The sequence below is a fragment of the Macaca mulatta genome, chromosome 13 (genome assembly GCF_049350105.2).
Source record: "Macaca mulatta isolate MMU2019108-1 chromosome 13, T2T-MMU8v2.0, whole genome shotgun sequence".
Lineage (NCBI taxonomy): Eukaryota > Metazoa > Chordata > Mammalia > Primates > Cercopithecidae > Macaca > Macaca mulatta.
Window position 1 is genome coordinate 54,777,669 of NC_133418.1, and position 12,523 is coordinate 54,790,191.

General features: G+C 52.8%; 2 protein-coding genes across 7 annotated transcripts in view; both read left to right on the forward strand.

The window, feature by feature from the left end:
* LOC106993001 (uncharacterized) overlaps positions 1–4,349 on the forward strand; it is a 138,349-nt gene extending 134,000 nt beyond the window's left edge. For all 6 annotated transcript variants that reach the window (XR_013402727.1, XR_013402739.1, XR_013402728.1 and 3 more), the window contains one exon: positions 3,808–4,349. The gene's annotated coding sequence lies outside the window, so the exon portion shown is untranslated. The remainder of the gene's footprint in view (positions 1–3,807) is intronic.
* Positions 4,350–9,054: 4,705 nt separating this feature from the next.
* ASPRV1 (aspartic peptidase retroviral like 1) lies at positions 9,055–10,689 on the forward strand. The gene has a single exon (XM_015112603.3). The coding sequence runs from the start codon at positions 9,087–9,089 to the stop codon at positions 10,116–10,118; it is 1,032 nt and encodes a 343-aa protein (XP_014968089.3). The 5' UTR covers positions 9,055–9,086; the 3' UTR covers positions 10,119–10,689.
* Positions 10,690–12,523: the final 1,834 nt, after the last annotated feature.

The following is a 12,523-nucleotide window of genomic DNA, read 5'->3' on the forward strand; positions in this document are numbered from 1 at the left end:
AGGATCATGTGAGGGTTTTCTTTTTTAAGATGTGAAAGTCGGCCGGGCGCGGTGGCTCAAGCCTGTAATCCCAGCACTTTGGGAGGCCGAGACGGGCGGATCACGAGGTCAGGAGATCGAGACCATCCTGGCTAACACGGTGAAACCCCGTCTCTACTAAAAAATACAAAAAACTAGCCGGGCGAGGTGGCGGGCGCCTGTAGTCCCAGCTACTCGGGAGGCTGAGGCAGGAGAATGGCGTAAACCCGGGAGGCGGAGCTTGCAGTGAGCTGAGATCCGGCCACTGCACTCCAGCCTGGGCGACAAAGCAAGACTCTGTCTCAAAAAAAAAAAAAAAAAAAAAAAAAAAAAGATGTGAAAGTCTCTTGCGTGCTGATTTGGATAAAGGCAGGGAACCCATGGAGAGTGAGAATTTGGAGATTCAGGAAAAGAGAGTACAGGACACAAGGTGGGAGAGTGGGACACGAGGTGGGAGGGTGCAAGGCTGGAGTGGCTGCCCTGGGAGAGGCCTGTGCTATAGGGGACCAGGGACACTGAGCCAGAGTTGGGACTGCCTGTCCCCAGTGACTAGGGGTTCCAGTGCCCAAGACTCAGGCCCATGCAGACTGCCCAGGAGTGGGCCAAGAGCTGAGCAGACTAGGCTGGGGAGGGTCTTGGCACAGAGCCTTTGCTTGCTTATTATTTACTTTTTACTATGGAAAAATTTCACACACACCCAAAAGTAGTGAGAAACTCAAATAATCCCTCTTAGATCTATTTCCCAGCTTTAATAATGATTAATATCGCCAATCTTATTTTATGGAGCAGTTTTTTGTGTTTGTTTGTTTGTTTGTTTTCCAAGACAGGGTCTCACTGTGTCACCCAGGCTGGAGTGCAGTGGTGCGATCTCAGCTCATCACAACCTCCACCTCCTGGGTTCAAGTGATTCTCCTACTTCAACTTCCCAAGTAGCTGGGACTACAGGTGCACGCCACCAGCCTCTGCTAATTTTTGTATTTTTAGTGGAGACAGGGTTTTGTCATGTTGGCCTTGAACTCCTGGCCTCAAGCGATCTGCCCACTTTGGCTTCCCAAAGTGCTGGGATTACAAGTGTGAGCCACCATGCCTGTTCAATGTACCAGTTTTGAAAGCACCTTTTTAAAAACTTAAAATTTTAATAGACTTTATTTTTAGAGCAGTTTTAGATTTCACAGCAAAACTGAGTGAAAGGTACAGAAGTTTCCTATTTATTCCCTATTAAAAAACTTTATTTGGAAATTATTTTTATTTTTTATTTTTTTGAGATGGAGTCTCACTCTGTCACCCAGGCTGGAGTGCAGTGGCTCTATCTTGGCTCACTGCAACCTTTGCCTTCTGGGTTCAAGCGATTCTCCTGCCTCAATCTCCCAAGTAGCCAAGACTATAGGCACCTGCCACTACACCTGACTAATTTTTGTAATTTTTAGTAGAGACAGGTTTTCACCATGTTGGCCAGGCTGGTCTCGAACTCCCGACCTCAGGTGATCCACCCACCTCAGCCTCCCAAAGTGCTGGGATTACAGGCGTGAACCACCGTGCCTGGCCTATTTGGAAGTAATTTTAAGCTTACAGAAAATGGCAAGAACAAGTTTTCTTAATTTGAAATAACTTTTTCTTATTAGAGGATATATTTACAGAATATCTGTAGAAGAGAGTTAAGATCATTCATGATTCTACTACCCCAAAATAACCACTGTCATTGTTTTGGTGTCTTTCTTCCCAGTCTTTTTTCTGTGTTCACAGACACAGTTTCCATTTTACCCAGAGACTATCCCAATCCCCGCAAGACGTCCTATCCTGTGTGTCCACGTGCACTGACTTACTCTCAGGGCCTTCACTACCCACAAACCCCCTCAGATGGTTTGCCTTTAGCAACAAAAGTTAATCCAAGATTTTGGTCTGTGGATGCCCTCGTTCCCTGGTTTCAGGGCTACTGCAGGTTTCCCCTGTAATATTCCTTTCATGTTTGTTTTTCTCTGGTGATACTGGCTGATGTCTGGTTGGGGGAGTTGCCTGAGGCTCCTTGGGCTACCATCTTGCCTGGAAGCCTCCAGTGTACCCCGCACCTCCTGCGCTCATCCCTGAGTAGCTGGGTTTGAGTCTGTCTCTCGCACTCGTCTGTGAACTCTGGGAGGGTAGGGCACAGGTCTGATTCATCTCTCAAAGTGAGGCAGCGTTGGCCTCAGTAAGTATGTATGGAATTGAATCAACCCACCTATTTGGCATTGTCCATTCCTGTCTATGCCACGGACTCTCTGAGCACCTGACACTAATTTACAGCCATGAGCATGGTGTCTGGCACACAGTAGTGCTCAATACATGTGTGTGGATGGTGCGCCCAGCCACCTGGAGATCTCTGTACATGTAAGGGCTCTGCTGTTTTCCCTTTCTCCCTCTGCTGTCTCTCCCACATCTTCTGGATCACTTTGACATGCCAGAGGGAAGGTACCCCCTCTCTGCCGCCGCCCCCCATCTTCTGTATGTTAGCAGCAAAGCTAGGTTGGCAGTTAATTGAAAAGACTCAACTTCCTGTGCTGAGGATATTTGATAGGTTTTAATCGCTCACAATACTAGTTATCATTAGAGACAATTCAAACTATTTCCAGATTATTTCGAAGCTGCCTTTGAGGTATTTAAGTTGGACAGAAGCCCTCCATGTGTTCAGCTCTAAGCCAAGTTTCCTGGTGTCATTAGAAGCCCACTTGTAGTTGGAGATTACCCAATCTGTATGTTTTAATTGCCTGAATATTTCACTAATTGCAGGGGTGTTTGTCGAAAGTGGCTTAATGTCCCCAAAGCTGTCTGGACCTGTGTTATAAGTCCCACTCCCAACTTCAGTTAAGTGGAGGGGACCCTGAGGAGGGGATGGGAGGAAGGGAATCTGCATAGGGTCTTTCCTTAAAGCCAGCCCCTCTTGCCGGGCAGGGCCCTGGGCCTCCGTGGCAGGGATGGGGCAGGAAGGGATGAAGGCTTGGTCTAGGGTGGGGGCACCAGCAATTGGGGAAAAAGGCAGGAACCCAATTCAGAGGGCTGGGCCCGGAGGAGGTGGCTGAGAAGGCCTTCAGGACATCTTAGTAATCTTCGTATTTGATTGAAAGATAAAAACAGGAGAGAACCAGTTTTGGCAAAGTGGACTTCTAGGAGTTAGTCAGCAACTTGCTCTCACCAACTCTTGGTTGGTCCTGCCCTTGACCCCAGGCCTGGAGGCTTGCAATGGCATTGGGGCCAGGACCACTGCTCCCCAAACACCTCCAGGACCCCCCACGGCTGAGACTCGCATTAAGCATTTTGCTGCCTCCTGACAGCAAAATGGATTTGGCTGGTGAGCTGTGCTGGGCCACTTCGGTTAGAGGGGTTCTGAACTAGGGGCAAAGCAGGGTAGGAGGGAGACCCAAACGGGAAGGAGAGGTTCTGGAACAGTGGCAAGCTGGGGAAGGGCTCTGCAGGCAGGAGAGCTCTGTCCTTCAGCAGCGACACTGGCCTCCTGGGTGAGGCATGTGGCAGGAACACTCATGTTGAGGAGGTTTGGCAGGGACGAAGATGGAGGTCCAGTCAAGGTCAGGCTGTCCTGCCCGTGTGCCCTTGGCCATGACTGACTGTGGATGCTGCGTGGTGCCCGCATGGTCGGAGAAGGCATGTGTGATCTGGGGCTTTAGGTTTGGGGATAAGGAAACTGCAGGTGCCTTGGATTTCTGAATGTACCTTGCTTTGGTCAAAGCCCACCCAGCTTTGATCTGAGTTCCTGACCAGATTTTTGTCCAAAATTCACCTCTTCATGTCTCTTTTCAGTTTGAGGATCTGGTGCCATAAGCCTACTGATGCGGAACGCTGGAAGCAGAATGCGGTTAGGGACGGTGCTCGGAGGAGCTGTGCCACCAACCCCACACATACGCCAACCCTGGGCCGGGGGGCCCAGTTGTGCAGGAGAGGGGCAGGCAAATGGGAGGGCCTTCGTCTTGGCGGCCATGGCCAGAGGTGGGGGGTTGGGGGGTCGGGGGATGGAGGCCTCAGTCCCTGCCCTCTCCAGGTGGCAGGGAGCAGGAGGCAGGCTGACCCACTTAGAGACTGGCTCCTTTCAAAGCAGCGTGGTTGTGACGGGGTGCAGTAAGTGGGTCAGCCTGCATATATCCATGGGTCTTAAACTCTTCAACACTTGGCTGTTAAACATCTAGATCCTGCTTTCATTAGCTTGTAAGCTGTGGCCATGGGGACCTGCCTAGTCTTCTGAAGCAGCAAGTGTGTCCAGAGGCTAACAAACAGCAGGTGCCTCAAATAAATAGGATTTTAATACTCGATGTAAATGTGGGTGCAAATAAATACATGAAATGAAAGATGGGATCTGAATTATATGTGCAAGTTACACAATTGCTCAGCTGTTTTGCACCGAGAACTGTAGCGTGATTGTGGGTGCCGTGCGTGTTTCACAGGTGCAGGGGGTGTGTGTGTAGTGTGGAGGAGTGTGTTTTTGTGGACGGACGTGTACGTGGTGTGTAGTAGGGAGCGTGTGTGTCTGCGTGTACGTGCATGTGAATGAAGAGAAGACCCCACCACTGGACTGGGTGGGGACAGAGCCAGCTACTTAATTTGCAGGGTCCCAGTGTGAAAGACAAACATGGACCCTCATTCAAAATTACCAGGAATTTCAGGACAGCAACCGCAGAGCATCACACCAAACTGGGGCCTTTCTGAGCGCAGGGTGGGTCTCACGCCCACGGAGGAGTGCACCTCCTTGTCTCCCTCCAACCTCCCCATGCCACCCCGAAGGCCCCTGGGTCCCCCTTTGCTCTCTTCCCACCGGCTTCCCAGGGTGGCCTTGACCTTGGCAATGTGGGGAAGTGGCCAAGGTGGGCTGGCAGAACGGCTTAGGGCTGTGCTGGTCTTACCCTTTCCCGACCCTCCTCTTCCAGCCTGGGCCTCACTAGGGGCACCCCAGTCCGTAAGGTGTCTCTTGCCCTGGGCTCTTGGCTCAAAAACCGATCTCCCTAGAAGGCAGGGTCTGCTCCCCACTCCACCCTGCGTGGTGGGCCCTGCCCTCCACCCTCAGGACCTGGAAGGCTTTAGGCTCCTCTGCAAGCTGCCACTGTGTTCTGGGAAGTCATCGGGCCGCAGGAACAATCTAAAGCAAGCATGTCTAGCCTGCTTTGAACGCAGCCCAACACGAATTTGTAAACTTTCTTAAAACGTGAGTTTTGGCTGGGCACGGTGGCTCACGCCTGTAATCCCAGCACTTTGGGAGGCTGAGGCGGGCGGATCACAAGGTCAGGAGATTGAGACCATCCTGGCTAACACATGAAACCCTGTCTCTACTCAAAAAAAAAAAAAAAATTGTGAGTTTGTTTGTTTGTTTGTTTGTTTGTTTAGCTCACCAGCTATCGTTAGTGTTAGTGTATTTTATGTGTGCCCAAGACAATCCTTCTGGTGTCGCCCAGGGAAGCCAAAAGATTGGGCCCTTGGTCTAAAGTGTTTGGGGTGGGCCGGGCGTGGTGGTTCACGCCTGTAATCCCAGCACTTTGGGAGGCCGAGGCAGGCGGATCATGAGGTCAGGAGATCGATCCTGGCTAACATGGTGAAACCTGTCTCTACTAAAAACACGAAAAATTAGCCTGGTGTAATCCCAGCTACTCAGGAGGCTGAAGGAGAATCGCTTGAGCCCAGGAGGCAGAGGTTGAAGTGAGCCAAGATCACACCATTGTACTCCAGCCTGGGCGACAGAGTGAGACTCCGTCTCAAAAAATAAATAAATAAATAAATAAAAATAAAATAAAGCGTTTAGGGTGAACTCACTGCCCACCAAGGGCTTCAGGTCTCAGGAGGCCCGACGGGCCCAGTCTTGGGCTTGTCCTGATTTGCCCAACTGTCCTGAGGGAGACTAAAGCAGGCAAAGGATCCAAGTGAATATCAGAAGTGAAACAATTTTAAAAAAACAACAGAAAAGAAACGGCAAAAGGCAACCGGGGAACTGAGAAAGAATTGGGTTGGTGGAGCTCACAGCCCAGAAATCTCAGTGAGGGGGCGTGGAGGGTGGCAAGCCCCACTCCTTCCTGTTTATTGTCCTGCTTTGCTCCTCCAGGGTTAAGTACGGTGTGCCTGCTTCAGGGTACACCCAGGAATCGCTAATGGGTGATAATGAGGGTGTCCCGCCCCAATACCTATACTTGTCAATAATTAACCATGATTTCCTAGGTTCTGGGAGGAGGTAGTGGCACCTGGCTGCCCTGACTGGCTTAGCTCATGGGGCACCTCTGGCATAGCCATTCCAAGGTGTCTGTGTGCTTCCAGGCTATTCTAAGGATGGGTACCTCCCAAGGCATAAGGGAACTTGAGAACTAACCTTTACCCATGTCCCTGATCCTAGCCAGAGACAGACTCCCAGACTCAGCCAGAGGCTGATGCCGACCCCTTCCAGCTCTCACGGTAACCACGAGGCCCCTGCGTGCTTCTGTTGTGGAGGTCCCAGAGGGAGCTGTGTGGACAGACAACCTGAAGGGTCATCTGCCTCAAGCCACAGCGGCACAGAAGTCTAAAGACTGTGGGGAAGGATGGGGCCAAGGTGGGCTTGGGCTCCTTGGTGAGGGGGCCCAAGCAGCTAAGCAGGGGTGGAGGTTACCATAAACTTGTTCATCACCAGCCACAGTGCTTTGCCTGCCCTAGAGAGTCAGTGTGACCAAGGCTTCCATGCAGGGGTGTGATGGAACTGGATTCCAGAGGGGGAAAAAGTCTTCATTTAGTATTTGCCAATTTTGGTGGTGTAACTACTTCCACCAAGTCTGATTTCAAGCACCAATTGGTTTAACAATTGACCCACCAAATTCCTGAATATTTAACAAGCAGCTCTTTCTCCACTGCCCACCAAGACCCCTGCCCCCAGCGCTTATGCTGTACCTCTCCCAGCCCAGCACTCCACCTCCCTGTCCTTGCAAAATGCCCTTCTCTGGCCGCTGGAAAGCCTGAGACCTGGGGCCATGGAAGCTCCTGTGCTCCAGGGTCCTGGGCGGAGCTGCTCTGCTTCCCAGGTTGTCACGCTGCTCACGGAATGATGTGTGTGAAACGACTTTGCCAAAGTGAACACCAAACCCACTCAAATGAGGTCCCAAGGGACCACCAATTTCTAGTCTAAGCGCAGCGGGGAGACTGGAATTCAACGTCTACCACTATGGTTTGAAAAGCTGGTTCAGGGCATTTAGCAGTCCCAGCTTGTCAGCTGACAGGCCACCCTGCCTCGCTCCTCCCTTGGTCGCATGCTAACCTCCTCACTCATTTCCACTTCCAGGGGACCAGATGTGCGGAGGGAATGGATACCAGGGAATCGGGAAACCACTGGGTCAGCTCTTTGAGTCACAGAACAGCACTCATCCCAGCAGCTGGGAAGCTATCTGCAAAAGCCCATCTGCAGAAGGGGCTTCCTGGCCTTGCGTGTGGCTGGGCCATTTCTCTGGATGCAGGGTTTTCATTATGCAATCTTCTCAAAGAACCACCTGCTCTCAACACCTTCTCAGTGACTCCATTTCCCCCTCCTCTGGGCTCCTGGAATGCCACAATGGCCCCACCTTAGCCAGGCAGCTGTGATGAGAGGTGTTGACCCAGCTGCCTCTCCGCTGGCTCACTGAATCAGGTGGAAGGGGCTGGGGACAGCACAGTCTTGCAGTGCGGTTGGGGACCTGGGCTATCCAGAGGCAGGACTGTCCAGAGGCAGGGTACTGCTGGGATTCTGCCAGGCACTGAGTGATGCATGGCATAGGGAGCTGGACAGGGACAGGCTCTTGGCCAGGAAAAACAGCCCCAGAGCCACAGGTGTGCCGTCGAGTCTTCCTCCTCTCCGATCCTTAATCATTCCTGTTTGGTGACAGCACACAGCTAGGCCTGGAGCCCAGCAAAGAGCCCCTGGGTCCCAGAGGAAGTTGTTCTGGGGGCTGGAGACAATCACAAATGCCAAGTTTGCGAGCCCCAGACTCTGGTTCATAGCGAGAGGCAGACTTGTGAACGAACCACCAGAGCACACTGTAAAACACGCTCAACCAGGAGTGGGTGCCCTTGCTAGGGACAGGCAGAAGGCTCCGTGGAGCAACATTTGAATGCGGACATAAAAGTGGATCCCTTCAACAGCCCCTGCACAGCCCCAAGTCAGGCCTCCAGCCCTTGGACTCACAGATCGCCCCTGTAGACGCCTGGAGGTCCTCCGGTGCTACCCTTTACCCCTGCAGTGGAGGGGCACACAGCCAGAGCCCTCCAGGTCCTCACCACTGGCATCGCCAACATGGTGGAAGGTTTCCCTCTCAAAATGAAAAGGGACTAAATTTCCCCATGATCTTTCCACAAATGACCATGTTGGGAAGTGGGAAAGGAAGGGCTGCAGGGCCTGGGGCAGGGACCCTTGGAACAGTTCTTGGAAATGGAGAGGGGTAAATAGAGTGGAGACAACGCTCATGGAGTCCAGTATGAGCCTACCCAGAGTTGCTCGGCCACCTCTGCCTCTGAATCAGGGGTGATCAATGAAGGAAAATTACTGCAGCAATTGAGTCCATGTAAGATGATTGTGCACGTGTGTGTGTGTGTGCGCGTCCCCTCACTCAAAAAAGACCATTTCTGTGCGTTCTTGATTCTGGGATCCTCCTCTACCTCCCTCTGTAGGAAATCCCATAGGATCCCATACCTGCTTTAGAATGTGTGTGAGACACTTCCCAGTGCCTGGCACGTGGTAGGAGCTCTGTACATGTAAACTCTTTTCCTTTGACCACTCAAAGTAGTCACTTGTGGGGGAGGCCAACAGGGGCTTCCCTGGTCTCAGAGCTGATGGGCATCCGGTCCCTGCCTCCGTCTTCCTTCTCTGGCTGATGACAAATACCTGAATGTCATCACATCCTCCATGTGCTCATCTGTTATTCTGGAACACAGGCTGGGGAGGGTACAGGGTAGCCCCCTTCAACAGAGGCCAGCCTTTCTTGGGATGTGGGCTGGCTGGTGTTGGTCCAAGGATGGATGCGGAGGGTGAGGCACCCATCCTGCTAGTCGGGCCGGATGCTGGCAGGAGGGCGGAGCGAGGAGGGGCGGAGCTTCCAGAACAAAGAAGAATGGGGAGCCCGGGGGCCAGCCTAGGAATCAAAAAGGCTCTGCAGAGTGAGCAGGCCACAGCACTCCCTGCCTCTGCCCCAGCAGTCAGTCTGCCAACGGCACCTGCTCCCTCCTGCTTGCCCAAGGCTGGGCAAGTCATCCCCGCTCTGCTTCCAGAGGCCCCGTTTTCCAGCGTGATTGCGCCGCCACTGCTCTGTGGGTTTCTCTTCTTGGCGTGGGTTGCTGCTGAAGTTCCAGGGGAGAGCAGCAGGATGGCCGGGAGCAGCGCCAGGAGTGAGGAAGGCCGCCGGCAGCATGCCTTTGTCCCGGAGCCTTTTGATGGGGCCAATGTCGTCCCAAACCTCTGGCTGCACCGCTTTGAAGTCATCAACGACCTCAACCATTGGGACCATATCACCAAGCTAAGGTTCCTGAAAGAGTCCCTCAGAGGAGAGGCCCTGGATATCTACAATGGGCTCAGTCCCCAGGACCAGGGAGACTACGGGACTGTGAAAGAGACCCTCCTGAAGGCCTTTGGGGTCCCTGGAGCTGCCCCCAGCCACCTGCCCAAAGAGATCGTCTTTGCCAACAGCATGGGTAAGGGCTACTATCTCAAGGGGAAGATTGGTAAAGTGCCCGTGAGGTTCCTGGTGGACTCTGGGGCCCAGGTCTCTGTGGTCCACCCAAACTTGTGGGAGGAGGTCACCGATGGCGATCTGGACACTCTGCAGCCCTTTGAGAACGTGGTAAAGGTGGCCAATGGTGCTGAAATGAAGATCCTGGGTGTCTGGGATACAGCAGTGTCCCTAGGCAAGCTGAAGCTGAAGGCACAGTTCCTAGTGGCCAATGCAAGTGCCGAGGAAGCCATCATCGGCACTGATGTGCTCCAGGACCACAACGCTGTCCTGGACTTTGAGCACCGCACATGCACCCTGAAAGGGAAGAAGTTCCGCCTTCTGCCTGTGGGAGGGTCCCTGGAAGATGAGTTTGACCTGGAGCTCATAGAGGAGGACCCCTCCTCAGAAGAAGGGCGGCAGGAGTTCTCCCACTGAGAAGCCCCCTTTTCTCTAACCTCCTAAATATTGGTGGGAAGGCCCACCACTGTGGTGGGCGGGGGGCGCATATCCTCAGGGGGATCACTGGGCTTGGCCAATCCGCGTATCAACTCTTGCTCTTCCCTCCTCTCTTCCTCCCTCTGCAGGGGCCTTAATTTGCCCCTGGCTGGGGAGGCTTCCACTGAACAGGCACAGGTGAGGGAGATCAGGCTGTCTTAGAGGGACAGGGTCCTCATGGTCATCAAGCTGCTATTGATGACAAAGACTCGAAGGCTGGAAGAGCTCCCAAGGAAGCTAGAAATGCTTGTCTTTGAAAGAACTGTGGGACCCCTTCAGATCCCCTGAGGTATGGCTTGGTCACTCTCAGGTTCTCAGAGCCTGTCTCAGCTGGGCTGGGTCCTAGCTGCAGGGTCTTTGTGAGGGTCACAGTTGCTCTGAGACACTGCCTGAAGAGCCTTTCCACCTGTACAATGGTATTTTCTGTCTATCATTTGCTTTGAAGCCCATTGTGCCTTGTGCCAATAATTCAATTGCTGCAAACACCAATAAAGATTGATTCATGGAAAAACCATGTAATGTGTTGATTGAGGGTGAGAGGAATGTGAGAGGGAGTCAACATCAAAGACAAGGGAGATTCACGTGTCTAATGAGTGCCTAGCTGGAGGTATAAGAACATATACACAGTGACAACATGTCTTGGATTTTCTAAGACAGTCTCAGCATAAAATATTTTGACTTATTCCCTCCAGAATTACTCGCGTTATTTTGAATCATCATAATTCCTCTACTTATTTCAATCTGTAGTATTTTACCATACACATTGCCCCTATACCCAAAAGCGACCCTAAAGTCTTATGTGAGATGTCTTGATTGGGGATTGGGAAATTATGATTATGATAAACAAACAGGAAAGTGTCTGCTGGGCAAATAGGTTCTTACAGCTGTCCAGGAGAGAGAACTTGGAGGCAGAAAGCAGGGCCAGGAGACAAGTGTTAACCTGCGTGGGACAGCCCAAGGGTGTGCTGGAGGATGGGGGAGGCAGCGGCAATGCAGGGTCCTGGCGGTGGGAGGTCAGCCTCTTCCTGGAGGAACTTGCAACAGAGCCTGAAACTAGAGCGACCTGATGGAGAGGAGGACGTTCCCAGATCTGGAAATGGGGTGTGCATCTCTTTTAGGGATCCACCTCGTATTTGCTTCCAAATTTCTGTATTTTTCTGGAATGCAGCAGGGCTGGGAATCTGAAACCCCAAGGGAGAAGCTGAGTGGACAGAAGTCTCCACAGAGGAGCCAATTTGTTCCAAATCTCAGGCCTCCCCACCAAGCACATGGGGCGAGCCCGTTCTCAGGGGAGATGACCTGCACCCTCCAAACTTTGGGCCCAGGAAGATTGGCGCAAGGTCAGAGACACGAGCATGCAGGGATCTCGGACCTCTTGATGGAGGCGTGAAGGACCATTTTCCGTCCTCCAGGGTGGAATGAGCCTCTCGAAGTTCCCACCTGGACAGCTCCTGAGGGAGGACAGAAGGCAGGAGTGAAGCCTCTGGACTTTTTGAAGCTGATCTGAGCCAGGATCAGCTGCCCCTCCCTGGCCCCTTCTTCCCTCCGATTCCAGCTGTGATCCTCCTGGGAACTGAGGCATGACTCAGCCCCTAATCCCCGGGGTTTACCCAGGCCCCTTCCTTGGGCAGCCAAGCATCTTAACTGAAATTAGCTCCATCAGCCCCAGGGCATGTGGAGGGAAGGACAGGTGTGGGATCAGGAGGAAATCTCTTTCCAGAAAAGTGATGCCTAGACAAGTATGTGGGAGAACTGGAGAAGAGGGTGTGAGAACTGGAGAAGGTGATGGGGGAACTGGAGAAGGGGGGAGAACTGGAGAAGGGGGGGAGAACTGGAGAAGAGGGGGAAAGAACTGGAGAAGGTGATGGGGGAACTGGAGAAGGTGATGGGGGAACTGGAGAAGAGGGGGTGAGAGCTGGATAAGGTGATGGGGGAACTGGAGAAGGGGTGGCCTCCGGATGCCTCCCAGGTCCTGCATCCCCCTTCTCAAATGTGATTTTCAGCCCTGGTCTCTGTGGCCTAACACATGCTGCTCTCTCATGGGCCGAGCCCTCTCCTGAGGGAACAATCCAGGTGGCACCTCCCTGTGACCTATTTTCCTCCAGGTCCTTTGGATCCCAGCCACGTTCTGGGTAGAAGGATGGAAGGAGGGAGGGTAAAGGGTCTGTAAGCAGGTGGGTGGGGAGCTGGGGAGGGGACTAAGGAATTGGTGGCCAGGCCAGAATTCCAGAGCAATACCCCAGCCTCCCTGCCCTTCCCCACACACCACAGGGAGCGGAGCCCTGTCCTGGGTGGTTGCGAATGGGATGCTGTGTCCCAGCAGCAGACACCTTCTTCCCCTGCTC